The sequence below is a fragment of the Hylaeus volcanicus genome, chromosome 1, assembly GCF_026283585.1.
Source record: "Hylaeus volcanicus isolate JK05 chromosome 1, UHH_iyHylVolc1.0_haploid, whole genome shotgun sequence".
NCBI lineage: Eukaryota > Metazoa > Arthropoda > Insecta > Hymenoptera > Colletidae > Hylaeus > Hylaeus volcanicus.
Window position 1 is genome coordinate 33,510,550 of NC_071976.1, and position 27,176 is coordinate 33,537,725.

Below are 27,176 nucleotides of genomic sequence, written 5' to 3' on the forward strand. Positions count from 1 at the left end.
AGTGTAAAGTTTATATGCTGCAAGTAGAGTTGCAAATAAAATTATGTTTAGGATCAACAATTTCACAACCTTTGCAAAATTAAATTACACCTCTTTCTAGTACGTATTAAACATTTTCCAACGACAAAAAGATAATTGTAATTCAGCGCAGCATGAATTGCAAATAAGCTTGCATTTTAAAATTCCACAAATTTCCAATTCCAAAAAATTTGTATAAACAGATCCTAAACTAATAGTCGATTGCTTTGTATGCTCTACGCATTATGGTCGCTTACAAAGTGGCTGCGCGTAAATAAGAAGAGACATCTTAAAAATGGTAAAACGGAAAGCAAGTAATTCATTTGGTTGTACGACGCGACGTCGTCGCAACTCGTGTTTGCTGTTTCCTCGACGAACCAGGCATTGCAATTTCCGCGGTAACCAACGAATGAAAACTATTACCGCAGTTATGACTAGCATTATGCTTGATGCTTTTTACACAATTAGTGAGCCAATGTTGATATTAGTGAAATAGAATCTACCCGCAGACAGATAATCTTAATTGCAGAGTGAAGACACGATGTCTTTAAACTAGCCGAAGGTTTTCGACCTCTAGATGCAACGCGAGTAGTTGCAAGTGCGTTAGATTTAGAAATAGTAAATGCAACTTCTAGATTGGGTCAAATAAATTACCTGTGTCGTTGTAAAAGTAAGACTGTGGCCTTTCTCGGAAACGTTATTATGATCGGGATGGATTGAGTCGGGATGGATACTGTTTCATATAAATACGAAAGAAAAAATAATTGTGCTGGAAATGAAAAGGAACGAGTTATAAATTAATTTTTAATACATGACAACACGCTTTGAATGAAATTATTCGAACGATCTAATATTTATTTCAAATTATTTGATATTAATTTAATATATAAATATTTTTAAAAATGCTATTCAATAACGCTATAATTGACTCCCCACGCCCACGTCCTTTCGATTTCAGCGACGTCTGTGAAAGAAATTACACCAATAATATAAAATCAATGGAGAACTAAGATTTGCTATAGAAAAAAGGTCTCCCGTTGAAGATTTTGAAATTATTCCCACTCTCACCTTCAGGAGGTGGTATATAAATAGCCTGACATCTCCGGGGCATGCTTTCCACTAATTTAATAGCATAGTCTTGAGACAAAGGCCTCCGTATTAACCAAATCTGTCGAGATAGCTGCTTCGTAATAGAAAAACAAGCCCAAAAGGAAGCTTCGTCCTAAAAAATTACATTGTCCTTCTTTCGCCCAAGCGAGTTTTCTTTTTTTGACGATGAAACATGCTGTTCTATGATCAAGGTTTAACGATAACTATAACTTCGTAAACAAAGCATCAAGGAGGGATGAGCCTGCTGTCTCGTCGCGTTCGAGTTTCTCCTCTAACGATATTTACACGCTCCTCTCGAACAGACTGTACGTAAATGTACTATATAAATGATATTGAATCCGATTATATTCCATAATGTTTGAATAAATCATAAAATTTGAAAAGTCTCGTTTAGAAAACCTTTTAAAATCGCTGCGTCTAGTCGCGGTCGCAAAGGGGTTAAAAGTGTAAATCACGGAGAAACCTGAACAGGCAAGCCAGGAAAAGTTTAATCGGCCTGGCGGCCAATGAGTAAAACGGTGTCTTAGAAAATCGTGACTATCGAACATGGCCGAAGCGAAGGAGGGAATCAAAAGTCGACCACGTATGACATAAAAGGCAAAAGTCCACTTTCCCCCCAGTGGCCAAGGCTCGGAGATCAAGATGACCCCGAGAGATCGGGATCTTCTATTCGCGTGACTTCTCCTCTCTTTTTTCCACGCTTAACGTATATCCTTCTCTTTCCTTTTTCGCAAGAACCGGTGTACTCTTCCCGTACCGATTCGTTTCCTTTTCCTCCCGTGCGTTCGGCATTAAACGGATTGCACCTTCTCGCGACTTTGAAAGCGCAGTTCCTTTTTTTTTAATGTTCGTTTTTTCTTCCTTTTCTTTTTCCTCGAACGTTTTATTCGCTTCGCGTGCACGCCACGATTTCCCAATCGAAGGAAGCGATAAAGAAAATTTTGTAATTTTCAGTCGACCGGTACACGCGACGGAATCTGGTAAACCATCTTTCGATTCGTTCCCTTGAAATAATCTGACGATTAAATCCTCCGCGATTACGTTCGCGATACTATATTTAGAATGTGACTGGTTTTTCGTAACGCGTCGGCAATAATACAGTCAATTTGCGCTTGTGACGTGAACAGAAATCAGGTAATAGGATTCTGCGAGAAAATTGTATATTTCAGTCAGAAACGACACCGCTAAAACTGCACGCGTCATCTCTACCTTAGGAAAAACTGACCAAGTAACCGATCTAAAACTACGCAACGATGCTATATCGTTAGTCGATTCGGTAAAATAGTTGGGACTCCATCCAATCTACCCTTTGACTGGACTGAACTACGATTTTTGCTGGAAATTTTAAGAGGTGTAGAGGTGTGAATTTAAAAAAAAAAATAAATATCAGCTTGTGGAGGATGATAAGACGGAACTTTTTTACGATTATGGTTTATTCGTGGGACGTTTAGTTTCGAAAATAAAAATTAAAAACTTGAAAGACCGGTTTCCTGAAATTGGTCTGATTCTAGTGGTCTGATTCTGTTGCTGTTGTCTTAAAGAAAAAGAAACAACAGTCGATGATCCAATTAAAAGAAAAATATTGCCTTATAGAGAATGACAAAACGAAACTTTTTTATATTTACAATTTATTCATACGACGTTTAGTTTCGGGGATTAAAATTGAAAATTTAAAAGACCTTTTTCCTGAAATTTTGTAGTGGTCTGATTCTGTTGCTGTTGTCTTAAAGAAAAAGAAACAACATACGATGATTAATTTCAGCGTAATAATTCAAGGAGAAAAATTAAATTCTGTAGATGTATAAATTTCTTTCGACAGTATTCCTCAGCACGAGTTTACTCGTAAATATAATAATAAGTACTTGTACAATATAACGAGTTATTTGTACCGCAATAATCAATTTTTAACGTTCTTAAACTAGTGTTGATATTCGATTAGACGTTGAAATTCTAAGAGGCAATATTTAAAAGTTATTAATGCATTCAGACATTAATTGCATAGGCACTGCTATTAACTGACGATTTATGTTCTTTGTTCAAGCTCTATGTACGACGGTCTAATAATATACCCGGAATCAATGATGAGTATCGAGTGATGGAAAATTACACGTTCGAATTTCTACGCGATAGTCGTAAAGATAGAAATTACAGAGCAGTGTGTGCATGATCGACAAAACTACGCTCTCCTACCACGTAAAGTGTATGCACTACTTAACACGTTCGCGATCGGTGAAAACCGTCGTTCGGTAGGGGAATGTCGAACGAAAAGAAACCTTCTATAAAATAATCTTACAAATTTATAGAACTAAAGCCAAGAATTACGTAGTATAAAAATATCAATATTATTGATTCAGTTTTTATGTGAATATGAACAACCTATGTTATTGGGCGTTCAAAAATTTTATTTACATTACAAAATACACAATTTAATCTAATAAATTAGTTTAACGCAGCTATTTTATTTGCAACATATTCGCACGATCGTCAAATTCTACTTTTAACATTTCATTTACTGGTCTATTTGGAAATAGATTATAAATTAAAAAAGGATTCTCTACATTAGCATGCATCAGGGAGACCGAAGAGTAATGTCATTTCTTTTACAGTAAATTCAAACAAATACGTTCTTAATGAGTTTCCTTAAAAATTCTTTCTACTTTTTACTTATAACGTTTGTCTGTTAGTTCTGACCAGCTCCTCATAGAGAAAAGATCGCGTCTTACTCGTGACACTTGTAAATAAAATCAAAACTTTTAATTAATAAAATTAGTATTTCATTATTCTTGATCCATTATCTATTACACAAATAGGAAGAAAGAAGCACAACAAAAGGTGGTATCGCACGAATCACCCTTCCACCTATTCCACGGAACACCTAACCGTCTGTCGGAATTCTTCTTACAGCGTCTTAAGAAATGACGAAATGAAAGAAAACGAAATGACGACGTTCGCTTTCAAAATCACGCGAAGAAAGAAAATCGGCAAGTGCAACGAGATCTACGGAATCGTCTCGCGGGAATCGATGGAACCCACCTGAACACCGAGACACGGGTGTATGCAATCGAAGACAGGTGAATATGGGTGTTATCGTAATACAATCTTATACGTGAGCGACATGGGTGCACGCGCATGCACCGGGGTCACGGCGGATGCACCATAGATGCATCATCATACTTGTAAGCGTCTATGCCAACGCGGGTCTACAGTTACGCAATCCTCTCAGCCTGCATTCAGACGAAACCGCAATTTGCGAACCGAGACTTCCACTCGTGGGCCCGCTTGTGCGGTTCAACGTTTTTCTTACCGGATGCTTAGCCTCATCTTTTCATAAGCCCGTGAGCGATGATTTCACCGATTGACACAAGCTTGGGATAAGATCTACGCTACCGCTAATAACTTATCGGACATCTACTAATGTATCGTAAAGATTGAAATGAATACGTTGTGAAAATCGTTAAAACATGGGGATTTCCGAAAGAATTTAGGAGATTTTCGATACCGAAAGCTACAGAGTGTTTATTTATTTGGACTCAGGTGAAAAGAGGATAATCAAAATTACATCCTTCTTATGCAGGGTCTGTACGTTCGCCATTCATTGTTAGCAGTGTTTATAGACGTCTGTCTAGCTAACCCTCCCATTTAAATAAAATTTGAGAAAAAGATTCCATAATAATGCACTATTTATGCGCTCTTCGAATCCGTAAGAACAAAATTTTGCGCTCGCTCCGTTTGATACAAACAAAATTTATTTAAATTTATTAAATTGTGTAGGCTGCCAGTAAGCCCCCCACATATTAATGATAAGCAATATTGACAGAAAAACATGCAGGATTTATCCGCTAATTACGCGCTATCGTATAAGAGCAATTTCGATTTTTGCGCTTCATCCTCTGAGGGACTTCCCTCTTGGTGCAAATGCAAGTTTTGTCTCGTAACGTGTACGAGTAATATATAGGCCACGTATTGTACTATCGATTAAACAATTAACAGTATAAACAAAAATATTAGATGTTGATAGTAAAGGCTTAAAATGTTTGAATATTTAACATTTGCAACATTTATAATAACACTTAACGACCGAGTACAAATACGAAGTTTGCCTTAGAAAAGCTAATGAAATCTGTCGCGAGTATATGATCAAATCTCCCCGTCTACCTCCTCAATATTTTCACCTTTCTATTTCGTGGTTATCGGCAAATAACTGAGATTTCTATAGACTCGTAACATGGCGCTCAAGATATTTTCCTGGAAAGTATCGAACGTAATTTCTTTTTTCCTACGTCATTACCTCGAGCCGATAGTTCGTTAGAAAATTGTTAGCATCTTTTGCATAGGTGGATTATCGGTCTTTCAGATGCAGTAATAACTTATTACTTTCCTCTATCATAATGCCCATTCCAGTGTCCCATTTTAACGAATTCGATGAGCGCTTATTACACAGAAACCGCTAGCAGAACAATAATCGTATCTGTCATTTGATCTAAAGAAGATTTTCTTTCTAGATTTATTTCGATTTATCACGTTAAACGTATTCGTAATTAGATGGTCGTAGGCCAGAGAAAAGAATCATTAAAACTCCTTCGATATGTATAATACATTTCGAAAGCGTTGAAGGCGTCACGAGATAGTGCCAGAATGAGTAGTAAATCGTTAAGAAATCCTCGGTTATAATGCTGCATATGTGACGTGACAAATTATTTCCGTTTAGTTTGACTTTCTTTATATTTATCGAATTTACTATCATTATGACTTATTTTGTTTTTAGCACTGAATTCTACTAAAAAAAAAGAGGAAATTTAAAAGAAAGTTTCATTAACGCTTGATACACATCTTCCGTGTTTTAGTATTAAACAAATTCTCAATAATCCAAACTAGGAGAAGTTTTTGTTCTATAGTTGAACATTCCTTCGTTAATTCCTCCTAAACGATTACCACTTTCAAATATATACTGTATCTTTGTACATGTATGTATTTTCCATTTAAAACTTTCGAAGGCTTGGGCCACGTGTTAATGTTAAAACGAAGTGCTCGAATTTTACATGAACTTTGGTTTATGTATTTGCAACGTATTTAGGAGATGCGTAAGGTAGATTTCAAAAATCATTAAAATAAGATCCACCCTAAGGTACGTATATAACTTTAGTTCATCGTTCTACGTACGCTTCTTGTTTATTTTTTATCGTTTAACTCTCCCTTTTTGTTCCTTTCTGCTTCTTTTCCTCTATCAGTCGTACGTGTTAGTTTTTACCTTATTTGTTTCTTCGATTTCTAGATCATGAATTAATTAAGCAGACCCGACGATGATCTACATATCCAGGATATGTAAAACGAACCGTAGTTTCAATCGTTTAATATAATAAAGACGACAATAAGAATAAAGTTATTGGGAGAGATGGTCAACTAATACGCGAATGGGAACTTTTACTGGCATCAAATTTAATAATTATGTGTCGAAATAACATAGGAAAAACCAACTAAATAATCTTTGTACAATATAATGTAAGGATGGAACTTTAAATGGTGGACATTTTTTGCCTGCTGTAAATAAATTTATTGTAAATTCAGAATCAAGCAAAAGCATGTGCAATTGCTAACCGTCTGTTATAAATATTTTAGGGTCAAGGTATGCGTTAATTAAGTGAAATCTGCTGGTAAGGTAAATTATGTATCCCAAAGCTATTCTACTCTCGTTTCTAGATTCCACAAGTACGGCTATTAAGGTGCTTATTAAGAGTGAAGAGATTTAGGTACGCATGAAGATACTTAATTCATTACCAAAGAAATGGTTCTTTATACGGTTGGGGAAGCACTTATTATAAGTTAAGGGGAATCGTTCTTTTTCGGTCAAAGAATTCGTTTTTCTTTTGTGATACGTATTCTTAAATTTTATTATCGTAAGAATATATTTCTTAAATATTAATTATCGTATATGCGTGAAAGAAAAAAAATTGTTTGTTATCGGCGAAAGGGCCAATAAAAAAAACCTGTAAGTTTCGTAAAGACCGCTCACCATATTATTTGTAAAATGTTCGTAAAGAAATACTTAATTTTCAGCGTCCTGAATCGAACCCCTGTAATATTTGACCTCCTAATGTACATAGTTTCCCACCTTAAGAAACATTTAGAAAACCGTGTTTTCTTAATTGAATGACAAGTGAGTATGTACTTCTAGGACACAATGTCTTGACAATCCTATTCGCGGCATAGCAATGTGGGCCAAACGGAAAACCGGTTACATGCGAAGTCTGTTACTACCGTGTTGGTAGCATCCGATAGTGTGCGAAAGGTATTCGCGTTAAAGTAAATCCAGGTATTGCGAATTCATTATATAAACCTTCATAATCTGAAGAAAGTAGTCGTAATGCAGAAGTATTTATGGACCTCATAGATGAAAGTTTCTCTCGGTCTTCAGTTTGTGACAGCTAAATAATAATAAAATAAATCTATATGTTCAAACGATTAAGTGATTGTTAGATCGTTCAAATCAACAGAAATTATTCGATTACTAGATTGCTCAATTATAGACACACAAAAATCGGAGTCCACGATTGATCGTAATACTGTTACGAAATGAAATAGCGAGATAATATTACGTTGATTGCTTTTTTTTCCACGATTCTTTGAATTTTATCAGATTTCAGAACGATATTGGGTAATGTTTATGTCATTATTATTATAAACGATTACGGGCTCTTTGATACTCGGCAGATATTATGATACAAACTTTACTATCAATGTTTTATTTTTATATTATCGCATACTGTGTGCATTTTGTAGTTTCTAGCGTATTCAAATTTCCTGTAAATGTCTAAAAATCCAATGTTTATTGATAACATATTGAAATTTATAAAGTGAAAGTACAGGGTGCAGCGTCAAAACAACAACTTTGATGACGAGTTAAACAATTTACTTCTGCGGTAGAAGTAGCACAGAAATCTACCAGATTGGTATCTATTTAGGAAACCTATCCCGATGTAGAATTTTTCAATCTCTTTTCTGTTTACTTTCTCCTTTATATTTTCTTCGCGAAAATACCGCTTTTCTAGGCGTTTAAACAAGTTTTAAAAATTTAGTTATTTAGTTTTCAGAATTTTCATGCTTGAATTTGTATCTATATGAAACATTGAATTAACGACATTACATCATCAACCGAAAATATAGATTGAGAGATTAGAGTATTTAAAATAACATCTGATTATGAGAAGATATTTAGAAAGTCGGTATAATAAAATCATTCATGATAAGATTGAGGTTTATTTCCTTACTTTTTATCGTATTTATTTACTAATAAATAACGCATGGGACGAAACGCAACGTTCATCGCTTGAAACGTCGAACTTTCTAAACTGACATACGTTTTCTCAAGATTAGATACATTGTAGCCAATTAGGATTTTTATTGTCACTGGATTGTAGCTTAATCACTCAATTACCCTATTAAATATTGCCATTAATATCGTGCTACCGTTTATACGCAAGGAAAGTCTCTTCAAAGAATTGATATCCCACGAGAAGGTTAATTGCCGCGTTTCCTCATAGTGAGAAATCATAACGCGATCAAAGTACCGCAAATATACGTTAAATATTCAAACAGTTTCGTTATCCTCTGACTATCCTTCGATCGTCTAACCTATTTTCCATGTTATTTACTTTTTTAAAAATAAGATGCTTTAAATTCCACTGAACAGGACTTCAGATATCGTGTATTAAAAATTAATTACTTTTTGTTTCCATATTTTATATAGCCATTCGGTGCATAGAAATAATGTAATTTGAAATATGAACAGAGTTGGAGAGTTTTGGAGTACGCTGCGTGTAGGTAAAAATATAGTTTCTTAGAATAATTATTTTATATTTTATTATATTTGTAGCTTTACTATGTTAATAGCATGTTATATTTGTATGTGTAACAATTTGTGCATTTCTAACTATAAAATGTTTGTTCAGCTGTGACTGATATACAGGGTGTCCCAAAAATGTTGGAGGTCCTTGAAAAGGGTGGTTCAGGGAGTGATTTGAAACAACTTTTTCCTTAGCGAAATTGTTGTCCGAGGCTTCGTTGAGGAGATATTAACGGAAAACACTGACCAATCGGAGCGCGCGGATACCGATGGAGCGGCCGCGGTAGCGATGGCTACGCGCTAGGTAGCCGCTCTCGTACGCGAACAAGTGACTCGACGTGCATCGAAGGATATTGACGCGGCCGCTCAGCGCGTACCCTTCGCTACCGCGGCCGCTCCAACGGTATACGCGCGCTCTGATTGGTCAGTGTTTTTCGTTCATATCTCCTCAACGAAGCCTCGGACAACATTTTCGCTAAGGAAAAAGTTGTTTCAAATCACCTCCCCAACCACCTCTTTCAAGGTGTTACAACATTTTTGAGACACCCTGTATATGTATACCTAGAGCCGCGTCATTCCTGTCTTATCATGTAACTGTAGGGATCCAACGGTATCCGCGCGCTCTGATTGGTCGGGTTTTTTTTATTAATATCTACTTAACGAAGCCCCATCCGACATTTTTGCAAAGGAAAAAGTTGCTTCAAACCACCTCCCGAACCACCCCTTTCAAGGACCTCCAACATTTTTGGGACACCCTGTATATGAAACATCAACAGTAAAATACATGTTACCTTCTTTAGAATATAAGAGATGTTTTCGTTTAAATTTCAATGCTCTATCCGCATCTGTAGAAATATAAATTTTCGCGGCGATCAAGATTCAACCGAATCGGCGGACGCGATTAATTCGATTGCTTCGCGAATCGCGATCACAAACAAGGAAAACGCGAAATCTATCACGGTGAAAACTATAAAAAGCACTCGACCCGTGGTATCCGACGCTACGAGGTTTAGCAGAAGGACTGAGACATAAGGTAGCGTTCATCTAGGCTCGACCCCGGTGTGCAAAAGACGCGACCAGCGAGTATTCGGTGTCGTCAACGAGGTCAGGTTTTAAGGCAAAACCGGAGCCAGTCTTTGTGACAGAGTTGGACGAATTAAATGGCATATGTAGTACGCGAGTGGTCTTACATCATCCGAAGAGTTGGTTTGTCCTTGTTCGAGCGTTTCTCGTTTCAGGGTTTCGATACAGAATCACCTTAAGGCTGCGATAACAGTGTTTGTTTCTAACTCGCGTCTCTACGTCGGAAGAGTATTAAATTTGACTATAAAACTGGCGGCCTTAGTCGCCCTAAAAAATAATAGAAGTATAAAAGAATTGGGACCACACATGGTTATACAGGGTGCCCCAAAAATGTTGGAGGTCCTTGTAAGGGGTGGTTCGGGGGATGATTTGAAACCCCTTTTAAGGACCTCCAACATTTTTTAGACGCGCTATATAAAACTAAGATACGGACGGCAGGATTTAATAGTAAAGATAAGAAAAAAGATGTCAGAATGGAACAGAGATATTAATTTTGAGAATTATTTTTGTTAATTTCGTAAATGTAATCTCAGTCATTGGTATTTTTGAAAATGTTACAACTATAATAATAAGTAGACTGCGGATCTAGACAGAAATTTGTTTTGAAATTAGAGTACTATAAAAATACATTATTTATTTTGCATATATATGTTTAAAAACATATGCAATAGTACATTGCAATAGTATATCGCATATGTTATTTATCGTGCTTATGTGGAATATCTTGCACATTCAAATTTCGTGTAAATACGTAAAGATCCGCGGTTCAGCAATGATCAACACATCTATACTTAACACAAGCTTGGAGAGGAATCTTGAAAGGGATAGTCACGAACCTTGTAATCATATAATCGTTTAGTACTGTTTTAAATACGTAATTACCAATTAAATGCATAAATACATAAATCAACGGCAACCTTTAGTTAACGAAGGATTATAAATAATAATAAATATAATAATTCACCCGTAGCACTGGAACAGGAAATTTCAAAGTATTCTAACAGGTTTGATTTGCATACTTGTGTTAATTAGACGTTTTGCTGGAAACCAGACATTCTCTTTCTGTAAGTACCGATATGCCTTCACATTGGTCGACCATCTTTTTGGATCATCTTGTACATTCGTTTCCTTCGACAAATAAAATTACGGATACCGGTATTATAAATTATTAAAAAAAAAGTAAGAAAAAATCTCATAGTGAGATTTCTTTCATCTTTCTTCAGATTGAAGAAATTATAAATGTTATCTATTAAAATATTTATTAAAAGGGGATTGCAAATTGGCTGAAAAATTAGTGTGCATCATTGTGTATATAAAATCGCTTTGACCTACCTCATTTATGTTTCTTTCTGTTCAAACTCAAAGGAATTGGCGAACAACACGAACAAGAACCGAATGATACACGAGACCAGCAATGGAAACTTACGTGCTGTTATTATACGTATTCTATACCGTTACATAAGCGGTAGGTCACGAATCATAATTATTAATCCGGCTGTGCGAACTTTCTCTATACGGTTTCCATCGAAATGAATACATGACCTTGGTTCTGTTCTCGGTTCGTAAATTCAAGATGCGCGCTTTTAGTTGCACAAATGATACGTTATTTATCGTATAAATGGGTTTCATAAAATTTCAATTTAAACAACCAGCAGATAAACATGGAGTTACAACAGAAAAATTGTAAGGATTAATCTTTGATACGAAATTGAATCGGGAACCACGCATCAGAAAGGTGAAAGGTAATTGGCAGCAAAGAATAAAAATAATAAGGACGTTAAAGAGAGATGTTGAATTATCTAATTTACGATAGTCTCGAGACAAAATTTTAAGCGTATAGAAATTTTCACGAGTTTTAGCTCGGCAGCCAACGTGTCGATGAAATATAGCACGTTAAATAAATTATAATTAAATTTTAATCATTGACGTGGTCACTTATAGCCTCGTAGTTGACGTGACCTTAAATAAAGTAATTAAAACAACAAAATTGATTATATTACATGCCATTACTGTTTTATTAAAAAACATTGAAGCCCCTTCTGGAAACGCCTGTATAATGGATCGTATCGGTTGTTGACAATGATTCTTACTTTTTCAGGACTGGGTGAGGCCGATGTTGAACTTAACCCCTGCTGTAGATGATACATCTTTGGGGTGAGCATAGATGGAGGTGCGCCGAGGCTACCCGGGGCGACAGCCACGCTCGTCATGGTCATTTCCTATGATGAACGCAGTCCTCGGCTTCTTCGAAGCACCTGTCCGCGGTTTTCTGCGATCTTCGTAATTGCTCATCCTCGTTCCGTGACCGCTGTAACACAAATATTCATGGTGCAAGTAAATTCTTTCACGAATCTCGCGCATGAATGAATTAACCCCTTCGCTGTCGAGGGCGTATATACTCGTCCTTGAAAATTAGATTAAAATTAGATCAAAAAATATCACCATACAAGACACGACAGGATGAAACTTTTTTTTATATTTGTAATTTATTCATTCGACGTACGAGTTTCAAATATAAAAATTAAAATTATCTCAACGCGCGTATGTTTCTAATACAGAGGACTGACGAAAATATTACAATTCCGAAGCTGGGCTCACAATGGGCTCTATATCGTGGCGTTAACGAAATTTTTCGTACGTTATTAATTGCAAAGATATGACGGTGAAGTTTCGTTCTTTAAATGGAACTACTGTATATATTTTTGGGAGGATCATGAGATAGTAAACGATATTTTCGTGATATCGATGGTTATTGAAATATGCGTCTGTCACACTTTAGCATGTATACACCCTGTATAATAAATCTCAGCAAACAAATCTTATATTAAATCAATTGTTGACAAAAAAAAGAAAAGAATTGTTGAATATAGCTGTCCCTTTAACGCGTTCAAGATGGCTTTTCTCCTTAAATCCTCAAAACTCCTGAGCCCTAAGCACAGAGCTTCTAACAAATGTAACACTGTCAACGATCGACGGTAAAACGGGTCTACCAACGTTGCGCGAGATCCATCGCATCGGCAAATATACTCGGCGAGGTCTCGCGCACGTAATACCAAGACCAGTAACTCCGGTAAATTAGCATTTCCTAGACGCTTTCTAGGTCCGCCCGAATGTCTCGTCTGGCGCGACGAAAATTGTGCAATTGCGATCTCCTGGCGAAAGTGAAATTACACGGTACCATTGTAGAATGTCGTAATGCGATCGAAACGATTGCTCAACGAATGGCCATTTCGGCGTGATTTTATACTCCCGGTCGCGCGCGCGCGCGCGCAAAAAGTGACGATTCCTTTTTTCCTTGTCCTCTCGTTTCCTTCGCTCGTAACGAGATTATCGAAAATCTCCGTTGATTTCCTGGTCGTAAAAGAGAAATGTTCGGGTTTCACGCGCGTCGAACAGTGAAATTGTTGAATTCTTCTTTCTACCAAGTAGAACGTGAATCGTGGACACTCGAATCGTTTATTAACAGTTTAACGCTCGTGTAGTGGCTCGAAACGGGTAAATCTGAAAGTACACGCTTTTATGATACGCTTGGGTGATGGCTCTTCGGAGTGTGAGTTGCGCCGTGCAGTAAAAAAAAGAAAAAAAAAAAAAATACAAAAGAAAATTTTTAATTTGGAACAGGTAATGCGAATAATTTAGTCATTTACATATTTGCATTAACATAATTTACATTAACCGTTGAAGTTCAACAGATGTTGAAGTATATTTCCTTGCGTTATGTTCACTTTTGTAAAGCACAGTGCTTTGTATTTCAAATCACTAATAACTTCATAAAAGTGACTTCGAACTATTGTTAGTTGAAGTAAAATTAAATTACTGGAGAGTTCTTTGCATTGCCTCTTTATAGGGTATACGTACAACGCATACTTCATGGCATTTCGTTGGAACTCGTTTTTTAACCGACTTTGAAGAGGAGGAGGTTCCTCTATTCAACATGTATATATATATATATTTTTTTTAATTTTCGTTTATTAATAAATCGATTACATACCACTCATTTAAGATGTTAATATAACATGGATAAAATTTGTTGTTTAACAATTAGTAAAACTTGTAAATAATTCAATCCAAGATAAACTCTTTTCAATGCCCTATTGGTTCAATGAAAGATTACAATGTATACTGTGCAATGAAGTCATGTATTATGTTGGACAATTTCGGAAATGGGTCGGTTAAATTTTTTCAAAACAAAATTTTGATCTTATAGAAATATTCAGAAGCATTCATGTGAGAGTTAACGTGTCGAAAGGTAACGGAGCGTTTCAACTAATATTAAAATCTGCCTCTTTTTTAAACCGCCAAGGTAACGAACCCACGTGACTAAGTGTCTCGATGCTGTATCTATTGTCTGCTGAGAAATCTATCCTGGTCTTGTAAACGAACTTCTCAGAACGTGACCTTTTCTTATAGACGTTTCAAATTATATAACAATTGGATTGTAATACACGAAATGCGCACGTAGAATGCATAAATACTGCAACGTTTGTCAGCGAGAGAGGGGGCAGGTCGTCGACGATTCACAATCTGCAGTAAGACTCGACTCGTTTGGCTGACTTACATAAGTGCTTCGATACCAAATAGAGCTGAAAGCGTTTATGCAGCCTGTGGATTGAAAGTCCCACGAGTATTGCTTCCCTGTTACATTTTATTCGTTACTTAAGGTAACATTTTTCCTAGCTATTGTTCCCAGGATGTTTGTTTCCATACCTACTTGTATTTCTTTCTGCGTACGCAAAAACAGTTGCGATTTTATTAACAAGAAGAAATCATTCATTCTTCGTCATCAGTCATTCTTCGTACTAACTATTATTAATATATTTAACATTTAATATTATTAGGTTGTCCGAAAAGTTTCTTCCATTTCATTAATAAGTAATACATACAGAATGTTTTATGTCTAATATTACATTATTGAATCGCGTACGATTCATTTTGCTCCATTACTGTTACAACATCTAAGATTTAGGTTGTCTATTTATATAAACATTGCTACACAAAATAACTGAATGCAAGTCACGGAACGAAACTTTTGGGACAACCTAATATATAATTACAGTAGATTTTTTTCTCCTAATCAGGAAACTAGGAATCGCTGACCTAGTCTTAATGTACACCATCTGATTGTGTTGTGTGGTTGCTTAACGATGTGAAGTTTTTGGAAACAAAAAGCTCATGTATATCTGAGATGAAAGGTAGTCAACGTTTGAGTAAAAAATTTAAACGTTTCCGTAGAAAACTAAACGTGTAAGTATTAACATTGCAGAATGGCACGAAAATGGAAAGAATTTGTAACTTAAATGTAGGTTGACACACCTCTCGCGAAGACAACGGTGTTGCTATACTCCCGATACTGTTAGCTCAAGCTGACGGGATACATTACTATGCAGTGTCACGTCGCTGACTGATTTTTATTTAAGGATCATCGTGTTGCGCATTTCAACGCGTTGATCTCATTGCCAATCGCTATTCACATGGATTTATCTTATCGACCTTCATATCGTTACGGGTTTTCTATGGAAATGGGGAAAATACTTCTCTAGATAAAAATTTCTAATAACGAATTTAAACAAACGTTTATCTATTACTCGTTGAATATAAATTTGAAATATATTTGAATTATATTTAAAAAAAAAAAACCATACGATTACCATCTAGAAAAATTCTGGTGAGCTTCAAATTTAGGCGCCATCTAAGACAATTATTAAAACGAAACGAGCACATTTATTTCTACAAAGAATAATAACAGAGTATAATTAATCTCGTTTCTGACGGCTAAACTAGTTTCGCTGGTTGCAAAGAGAAGAAGAGATAAAACAAAATTAAAACTTTGCTATTTGCTTTCGTTTCCGGAAGCAGGCTAACGAGAAAGTGGTAATAGACGCGCGAAAACAATAATTAATCATTTCTGCTACTTTCATCATTTTATGCAATGAAAGTAAATGTAAATATTATAAACGTGTGGGAACCATTGCTTCCTTTGCGAAGCAACGATAAACGAATTATATATATATATATATATATATAATTACTGTAACACACATACATATATATGTATGTATGTTTTTTACCTTGTCATCAGTCACAAAACGTATTCACAGAAACTGCTGAATTCATTGTTAATCTGTATTTATAAATTGATTTTACGTTACACAATTGTTATAATTGTCACGAATAAAATTAAACCTACAGAGGTTTAAATATCACTCTCAATGTTAGTGGAAGAATTCGTGAAAACGATAGTATAGTAGCACGTACAAGAAATACTATCTTTTATAGTGATTCAGTTCAATTAATTCACCACATTACGCACGCTATTGCAATAGCAACACACTTTTCAGTATGAATGAAGCACTCGTAACGTTTCTGAGAGGAATGCCATTTCCGAAGGGAAATTGATGAAAGTCGCAATCGGCAAAAAATAATTGCAGCCTTAATGGATAATTCTACCGCATTTGCATGTCGAAAAACCCGTCTAAATGAGGCGTAGACGCGCAGATTTCGATTTCGTAACAGTTGGAGAAATCACCGGCTGTTTTACGGCTCACCTGGCCGAAACAGTCGAAGATGCTAAAACAATCAACGAAGATAACCGTAACGATTCTTCTTTCTATCGAAAAATGAGAAGAAGTCGAAAGAAGCGCGAAGACCAGAGCGTAAACATCAATTTATCTCCGTTTCACGCAAAGCGTCTACATCCTGTTCTTCCTATTTTTTGTCGATCCCATTTTCTATACAAGCCGAGCAAAAAAATGCTTAACGAGTTTCTGTCAACAGCTCCTCGGTTATAGCAGCTAGCACTGCTTCGAGTTTAATGTTACGTCGTTATTACAGCGTAGATGCATCTTTCCAAGGCATTTCCTTTGACCGTGGAACGATTTCTGTTGGAAATTCGAAGAGGCACGGAAGTGTGAATTTAAACAAAAATATTAGCTTACAGGGAATGATAAGACGGAACTTCTTTATAATTATAGTTTATTCATGGGACGTTTAGTTTCAAAAATAAAAATTATAAAATTGGAAGCTCCTTTTTTCTGAAATCTCGTAGTGGTCTGATTCTGTTGCTGTTGTCTTAAAGAAAGTTAGAAGTTTCGTCTAATTATTCCCTGTACTACCTTTGGGGGAGGTCGATGTTTGAGAAACATATGAAATATTTAATAAATAATAAATGTCGACGATCATCGCGATATGTTATCAAAATTTCAAGCATTTCGAATGAATGATGATACCGCGTTACCAGTTAATGTAAATAAAATGTGTACGTGTCATATGTATATTTGCAATTCTCATAAAACCAGAACGATAACCGTGGTACATTTTCATGAAACTCGCGATACGTTGCGCGATGCATATCAAGTATGTTTTTTAACGGTCTATCACAAGTCTAACGCATTTTCATTAAACGAACGAACAAGGTTTTACGCATCATGTACTGGATAAAGTCCAGATACTTTGTGACACTTTCACGTGCACAATAATTATCGCGGTTTTAAATACTCGTCGAGAACATTTGCATGGTTGCGTAAAAATTGTCGTTCTAGCATATTGCTTCACTGTATTTCTTGAAACTCGCTACATGTTATACGAGTGTGCGCGACACTTTATACTTGCCTTAATGTATGTAAACCAGTTTCGGGAAATGTTCCAAGTGGAATGTGAATTAAATTGCAGATACGCTTCTTTTTTACTCGGGAAACCGTTTTATATTATATAATAATGTATTATATTGTAATATAATATAACAAATGATAAAAATAACAGTGACATAACTTGTTCGAGTTTCGGTTATTTATACACACCAAATTATCTTTCTTGCTACCTACACTTATTTAATATCAGGTGCAAGTATCAAACGCATCGAGAAACCGAATTTTTCATTAACAAATAGACAATTTCTACTAATCAGCGGAATAACATTTTTTATAAAATCGATTACTGAATGTAAATAAGAGTTGTTAGAACGGAACCGACAGGAATTTCGTCAACCGAATTTCATTTCTTATTAAAATCTATCAACAATAATATTCTCATTAAAATCTTAACATTTCTAAAACTTGGACTTGACGTAGTTTGCTTCTGAGATGCAGATTCCTATGTATCTTCTAAATATGTTATTTTCAGAACATGTTTTCAAGGATTCCTACTTTTAGACCTCTGTAAAATGCGAAACATTAGTTCTTCGAATAGTTCGGATACGTCTTATTAAAATGTACTTATCAATTACGATTTTCTCATCGAGATATTAAATTTCTAAAACTTGGACTCGACGTAGTTTGCTTCCGAGATGCTGATTCCTACGACGTTTCTAACGTACCGTTTTCACAACATGTTCCCAAGGTTCCTCGTCTTGAGACTCTGTAAAATGTCAGAAAATGGTTCTTCAAAGAGTCCAGATGTATCTTATATAATCCCTGAATGTACGGTGCAAACTAGCAACCAAGGAAATTAGAATGCCACCTTTAAGGCGTACGAAACTAGTTGTAACAAGTTGGTTTCGCCAAAGAAAAGAACGTAAGAACCTCTATATGCGGAGAAACCTTCCGATAACCTTTCTTACTTCCACGACCAATCGGGGCGCTAACATAATTTCGTTTTTCTCCTCGCTTTTACCGCGATACCGAAAGCACAGAGAGGAAAGAAACGAACAAGTTTCTTCGTGAAACTCAAGCCGTTTCGCATCTGGTAGAAGTCAGCTTGAGCTGTTACGCGAACCTGATCGCCTTCCTTCTGCCCCTAAGCGTGTATTGTGCATACACGTACACCACCGTTGGAAAGTTTTGGGTACGCCTGGTAATGAGAGAGACATTCGTAATTTTCGCTGCCGTAAGATAAAATTACGACAATGTTGCTCGATTGCATACAATTTATTATGAAACGTCGATTTCATCGGCGCCTTTCTTTATAATTACTAAAGTAATTTAACTCTCCGTGGCGTACGACTTAAAAGAGAAATCAAATTCAAATTGCACAGAAATACAGTGTCCGTAACTTATTAATGCGTTTTGAATAGTATTTGTAATTACTGTTCATTTTTTTTCGAATTTTTACTGGAAAAGTAAGTTTCTGTGATTGTTTGCCTAAATATTTCTAATAATATAATTTCGATTATTATCGTTACTCGATATATGATTTTTCATTATAATTTTTATTCTTTTAGAATATAAATGGAACTTTGAACAAAAAATTAGTCTCATTATTTTTCCTTTAATTTTAATTTGAACTTTAATTTAATATTTCTTAATATTTTATTTCTTTTAACAAGTATGAAAATCCATCTTTACAATTAAATAGACATTGACTGTTTTTTTTTTTATCTTTTGTCTGATTGATATCTCCAACAAAAATACATTGTAACATCCAACGCGAATACATTAAACAAAAATAATTTAAATTTTACAAAATAGTATAATATAAAAGTGGGACTAATACCCAAAACTTCGTTTCTTTTAACAAGTATGAATAATCATCTTTATAAATCCGATGTACAATTGAATCGAATTTACGACGACTGAAGATACGATACAAAGAATAAGAAGCACGAGTAAAGCAGAAAATACCACATGGCGTGCAACAGATGTTTCTGTAATTTCCAAAACACGCGCACACAATACGTCAGGCATCGTTCGATTCAGTTTCGACACAAGCCATGCGCGCAAACAACGAACGCGTCAGAATTCAAACACGATACCGTCTGAAACACCTCCTACGTGTTTTCTACGGTTGCTACGTATCGAACGGGCCACGCGTACATTGTACAATTATGTAAGTCCCGTGTTCTCATTGACATGCACATAGAATGGTAAAATTTCCATGCGTCCAGGCACATAGTGTAACCTAACCTACTCCCACCTACAATGTAGGTAGACGGCTTTCTTCGCTTCAGGAAAGTAGCTTCTCTTCGGGCGTGCATCGCGGATATACGTATACGCGCAAACATTCTTTACGCAAGTTCGATCTCTCCTTTCTGCCTTTTCCTCTCTCTCCATTTCACAGCCACTTACGGCCTTTTCGCGTGTTTCGTTTTTGAATCCATTTGCATACCGCAAATCGGCACGATGTACTCTGCTAATGTATTGGCTTGCTTCTTAAGGGGAGCAGACACCTTGGATTCGCGAAAATCATAGGTGTATTCGACAATATGTTTTTTCGTCAACAATTTACTCAATGGAAGATCTGTGTGCTAGAGTTTATCGTACGTTTATCGAGTGATAAAAAGAATAATTTTTCATTTGGATTTTTGAAATTGAATAACGATACACGACAAGGATGACTTTTCGATACTTAATAAGTACGTTGCTCGACCTTTCTGTCTCTCGAATCAACAATGTTGCGAATTTTCATATAAATCAAATCGATTGTTATCCAGAAAGGATACAAATTTCGAAAAATTCAATGGAAAAAAAAATCAATTTTTCGATTACCTAATCCCTTTAAAAAGTTCTTCTGCTGTGACGACCGAAAAATTAAATAAAATTTAAATGGATGTATCTCTTATCTTCTAAACAGTATCCGCAGTCTAATCATTCTAATAACTTAAACGGAAAACATTCTTCACTATTATTTAGAACTTGTTTCCAATGATCTAGGAATTTCTAGATTTCTTGTTCAAACAATTCAAGAGCAACAAAATTATCTGCAGATATAAAAGACATAATTTATAAACTAGAACTTTTTCGCTGTTAGATTATTTTGGTGAGGAATTTTCACTTATATACGTTATTGTAAAATGATGTATCGGAAGTTTGTGCGCAATTTTTGACCACAAACGTTCCGTACTCAAATTTCATTGGTTTTAATTTCCCTTTGCTGTGTGAAGAGCTCCCATGACCTCGGTAAGGGAAATACAAGTGACATCCGGTTTGAGAATATGAAACTGCATGTACATGGGACAACCTACTTACAGTTTTATTACACGAAATTTGAGACATTTCTTAAAAGTTGCATGTAAAAAGTCTGTATTTTGATATGACGAACTTACCAAGGAGCATTTGCGAGTTGTCCGTACCCTATGTTAATATGTTTATAAAAGTGTTAACCACAAGTTTAAGGTGTGAAACTGCCTTCTAAAGTATCACGCTCGTACTACTGTCTTCAAAGCTATTGAACATGCAAAAATGGAGTATTTTCCAAAAGAAGATTTAATATTGCATTTTGCTTTTTAATGACAAAAGCGTAGTTGTGATAGACAATTAAACAACATCATCTTTCACGTTTAATTGTATAAAATTGATGTATATGTATAAATCTGATATACTCGATACCACCTATATAAAATTCTACAACCCTTTTTAGAAAACTTGTTTCATTCTCCTCAGTTAATACACAGCGATATCTACCTATATCCTGTGTAAACGAATAAGAGCACTTCGCGTGAAAAAATATGAATAATTACTTCATAATAACGATGAAAATACAAAACGAAAGGAAATTAATTTCATTACCCATTTAGTATATTATCTAACATACGGATAGTAAAATATTCTTATGGCTATCGACCAATTCCTCCAAGTTTCCTCCAAGACAGATACGAATAACTATCGACACATTACAACCTTTTGCGGTTACCTACTATATTTCACTCCCGGGAAATCGACATTTTATATCGGCTACGATAAAGCGCTAACGCTCGTTGATAAATTAGCGTTAATATCTGCTTACTTCTGCGCTACAAGCCACCATTCGCGTTCAATAGAAATGGATTAATGAATACTCGAAACCGGATTTCCTTCTTACATTCTAGGCAGCATCAGATTAAATTTCGATCGATCGATTTCCATTTCTCCACTCCGTCAACGCGCGTATTTCGTTTATTTCGAGTTGGTTCCGAGTCGAGCTCACCATTTATTGTAAATTAATCACGTTCAGAGCGTGTGATTACACGTCACCATGCAAAGCAGTGGTACACAACATTTCTTTTCGCCAGCAGGCTAAATAAAATTCACTATCTCGCTCGCTTTTCTTTATTAGAGTGCGGAGCCTACCCTCGAGGCTATAACGTTGTAATTCGCTTTCTTCTGCGGTTTGAATTTCATTTTAGGGCGACAGCAAGTTTTCCAAACGGGGCTTTAGAATTTTGTTTCTTTCATTAATAAGATACCACTGTCAATGTAGTCGCGGTTAATACTATATATGTACACAGTGACCCACAAAAGTACACGAGAATAAAATTTGGTCGATTTAATTTAATTTGTATCGTAATTAAGATTTTACAAAATGTAATTGTAAAGTAGAATTCGTATATTACAAAATAGGAGAGATGCGAAATAAATTGAAGGTTTTTTTCTTTTTTTAAATAAACCAGGAAGAATTATTAAAAAAAGTTTTTCGATTCCATTCAAAAAATTTTGCAAAAGGTTCTACGAAATGGACTTAAAAATTGAAAACACGTCAAGCATAAAGTTACCCTACAAAATATTAATAAGTTTTAACCCTTTGAATTCGAGAGGTGACTCTCAGTCTCCGCTAGATTTCCTTTAGGTTTCATTTCTTTGGAACTCTTAGATTTTCAAATCTCAAATTAGAGATCTCGTTTTCCAAGTCGATCCAAGCATAGCATTCGTGACGATAGAATGCTATGAAAGCATCTCGAGTTGCTGGTAGATACCAGAAAAAAAAGCCTCGAGTGCAAAGGATTAATTACAGTTATGCTGGACTATGGACCAGCCGTGACTCGCGTCTTTTCGTCAAGCAGTGCAAAACAGATTAGTCGACGCCTCGTCCTTTCTTCGTATCTTTCATATCATTTTTATCCTCGTTTCTGATTTTATTTTCCAGGTTGGATGAACCGGACGTGCATCGCTGATGTAAAGCTAGTGCAATGCTGTAACACAGCATGCGTACCGTCCATTCTGAAACGTTTCGTGACGGTAGATGTCTGCGAAAGAGAAATCATCTATTACAGAAATGCCATCAGAAGATGACATTCTTGCAAGTTACACGTGCCGTTTATGAGCTTCCTCGTGACGCCGCAGCATCTCTTCGAACATTCGGTTGCATTATCCTAAATTCTGAACTTTCTAGTCGTTTAAGCGTCTAACTATATACAACTGTAGTTGCAGTATATAGAACTAGTTACTCAATCCTGATTACAAAACAGAGTAAACGCAACGCTTTGGAAAACGAACTGGATCCACGAAAGAGCGAGAGAATAACGAAACGAAAAGAGTGGAAAGGTTGTGTATAATTATCTTATACGTTTCAGAATTTATTTGAACGAAATTTGTATGTAACGTGAACACATGTTGATATAAATTAATTATGGATAAATATTATTGTCGAGTAATTTATATCTATGGAAGAATAGCGACTTAATAGATGATTAATGTCTTTTTTTTTTGTATATATTGTAGAATATTTAGATACATGTACGCATAAGTGCTAAAGAGGTTTCAATATTGTAACAATTTTTATTTATTAAAACGAATAGAAAGTTGTTTAATTGACATTAGTTTGTAAGCCACTCCTTTGGACATGAATTACAAATAAAGAACAAGACCGGTGGTATTTTTAAAAGTACCACTATTTATCGGACAAATTGTGATATATCGATACATCGGCTGTAAACAATTATCACTTACGTAGTAACACGTGAAACACCTTCCTTAGAAAGAAACACAAGAAAAATAATTGATCGTGTCCTTGTTTTTTACGAACATGCTGCAAATTGGAGTATGTCAGTTGTCTTCGATGTTGGAGCAAGACTGCAATTTATTTCGTAAGAATTGGCCTGTATTAATTAAAAACATTTATAATATCGAACTGGTTGTAATAACAACGTGTACATGTTTTCCTTGAATACAATTTGTCCAAAGGAAAGGGCATACGCGACTCCGGAAACAATCTAATATATCATTCGGTGAATATTACAGTGTGTATGGGGAGGGAAGACGAGAGGAATAGCAGAGTGGGTAAGGAAGACAGAGAAAGACCGAATGGAAAAAAGAGGAAAGTAGGGAAATATAGCAGAAGACTAAATATAAGGTTACAGATTAGGACATAAAATAAAATAGTGTACAAGACTTAAGGTAGTTTGTTGTTAAGCTTTCGTAGTATGTTTGAATGAAGTATTAGTAGATTGAGTATTATTAATATTAGAATTAGTATGTAACGCAGGAGTGTAGAGGAATGTGCGAGAATGTGAAAATGGTTAGAGGATTTGTAACCAAGTCTATTTCTTGACTGAAAAACCGAAATAAATAAATAAATATACATAAACACACACACATATATATATATACATACATACACACAATGTATATGATTTAAAAGTAATTACATATAATTACATAATATAATTACATGTATAACGAAATCTGATGTAATTATACACTGAAAAAGAATCATATATTTCTCAAACATTTTAAGTGGCATCCTAATCCTATAATTTCTTTTTTCCATTCAAACATAAATTGTATCCTAGTGCGCAGGTAGATGCTCGCGTGTTGGATGACTTCTATCCCATGCGATAGTTACACAGCCACCGAACAAACTCAGTCATGCTCCGTTTACTTTGGGCCGACAAGCAGGCCACCCTATTTAGAACTATCTGCTTCTTTTGTGGCATACCTACTACATTCCGCGTGCTTCCGCAAAACCTTGAGAAATAAATAATTCGATCTAATGCCTAACTGTTTAGCAAAAGACAATCGAATCAAGGGACGAGTGGGTACTCGCGAAGTCGAAAAAAGAAGAATTTCTTCGCGAATTTTTTCTTATGCGCGATTAGGTTATTTCGTAAGCTTTAAATTGTTATTTGAAGTTAAAATAACCTATTCATTTTCCAAATTATAATTAGTTGACGGTGGAGCGGGCAACAATAAGGCGTCGAGAGAGAAAGAGAGAGGGGAGTACACTCGCGAAAGAGGGCGCGGCGCGCACTGTTGTTGAGACGCGAAACCCGAGAAAACGGACATTCGAGGGCGAATGAATGTCAATTCAGGATAGCCGAGTGTAGTGTCCGCGCCTCCCATACCCAACAATAAGGAGTCAAATAAGAACACGAATCGTAGGGTACGGGATTGGTCGCGTAGGTAAAGCGATCGACTGTGAATCCGAGGATCGTGAGTTCTCGAATCTCCGTGCCTTATTTTTCGTATAGACTTCTACATATGGAGGCTCGTCCGGGGTGGGGGGTTACAGCGGCAACAATGAGGCGTCGAGAGAGAACAACGTTCCAGAAAGAGAGAGGGGAGTACACTCGCGAAAGAGGGTGCGGCGCGCACTGCTATTGAGACGCAAAACCCGAGAGAGAAAGAGAGAGGGGAGTACACTCGCGAAAGAGGGTGCGGCGCGCACTGCTGTTGAGACGCGAAACCCGAGAAAACGGACATTCGAGGGCGAATGAATGTCAATTCAGGATAATCAATTTTCGCTTGCTCTATAGGATCAATACGGTCGATTGAGTTACAATTATGGAAAAGTTATACAGCTTTCGCGATTAAACAGTGTAGATTTAATGCTTCGCGTAACTCGAAAACCTCAAACAATTTATGTATGATCACAATAAATGCGATTAGAAAATCAAGTTACATGGTAGTAGAAAAACATGCATTTAGTATTCGTGAAATAACAGTTATTATTCAAACATCTATGACAATTCGATGACTCAATAAAGTAGACATAATTATCGATAATATAAACACTGTCGTATTAGAATTCAATGAAAAGAGAAACAATTAATATAATAGAAATAGAGAAATAAAAATAAAAAATGCATATAATAATGAAAATATTTGTTTTCGTTCTCATAAATATCGATAATTTGATTTATGGATAATAGAAATAGTATAGCAGTATGTACTTAGTTTTAAAAATACCTAAGAATTGTTCATATTGCAAAGCAAGAGTTTCTCGTCACTGTGTAGAAAAAAGTAGAACAGTCGTTGAAGAAGCGTGAATGTAAAACTTAAAATTGCATTTAAATGAGAACTATATGTCAAGGCAATTATGCGGTTGGTTAATATTCATCAATCGTCATTCTACTGACTAGTAATCGGAAGGCGAAGACAATGGCCTCCGCTCGTGCACTGAGCTCTTCCGGAGACAGGGTTAACAGCCTCTGCCACTGGATTATCGTCCCGCGATTATACTCTTCTCTATCTAGAGAAACCATGGAAAACATTTCGATCTAAACACGTACTCAAAATTACACGACATTTGTGCCAATTTTGACACATATTTCATTACCTTTGCTAAACTTTAATTCGCAAGAGAAAAGGAATTCAATGCACGAACAATTTTGGTGCAAAAGGAATTGCGGTTTTTAATCTCTAGCTTTAAATGGCCATAACTGTTTTTATAACGAACCTTACTAAACAAAATAAGAACCATTAGAATCGACACATTTTTTTCCAATGAGAAACAAGTCTCTTTAAGAGTTTCAATGTCGCCTTTATCGCGCTACCTTACATTTATAATACGCAGATTTGAGAGAGAGATTTGGGGAGAAAAGGTTGAATTGAAAGTGTCGTTTCCATAGGGTGAGGAAAATAGAGGGTGCGCTCAGGGTGTATAAAAATAATCATAAATATGATGGAATTTTTAGCACGTATTTAGATTGTGGTGTTGGATTACATTTTGATAAACATGATTCCCATAGTTTATCTGACGGCTCCTACCTTAGTTAAGACTCATTATCTTAACTTTAATCGTGTATACTAGCTGATTTTATTATTAGTAGTTCAGTTGCAGGTACATTTTTGTAAATTAAAGCATGACTAAGATTATTAAAAGTGTATAAAAATAAGCGTAAATATTATGGAATTTTTAACACGTATTCAGATTACAATTTCATAGTTGGACGTTAGATTAAAATTTGATAAATATGGTTCCCATATGGTTTTCTTAATGGTTCCTGGTATTTTTATGAACATCCTGTATACCCCAATGTATCCTTCGTCGTAGAAAATGCTACAGAGTGTAAAGGTAAAAATTGTGAAGTGTCCGAATGATAAAGTTACTCACTGTAGAACCAATAACACGGCACTGGTGTGCGATTGTCGCGACGACCGACATAACGACTCGTAAAAGGTAAGAAGGGGAATTTGTACATACGAGACAAAGAAAACGGGGAAGAGAGAGAGAGAGAGAGAGAGAGAGAGAGAGAGAGAGAGAGAGAGAGAGAGAGAGA

General features: G+C 35.7%; 1 protein-coding gene across 1 annotated transcript in view; it reads right to left on the reverse strand.

Annotated features, from left to right (window-relative positions):
• LOC128872115 (uncharacterized) overlaps positions 1-27,176 on the reverse strand; it is a 61,647-nt gene that overhangs the window by 18,563 nt on the left and 15,908 nt on the right. The window contains exon 2 of the mRNA XM_054114479.1: positions 12,142-12,359. Within this exon, the coding sequence (XP_053970454.1) occupies positions 12,142-12,267 (126 nt within the window). The 5' untranslated portion in view covers positions 12,268-12,359. The remainder of the gene's footprint in view (positions 1-12,141; positions 12,360-27,176) is intronic.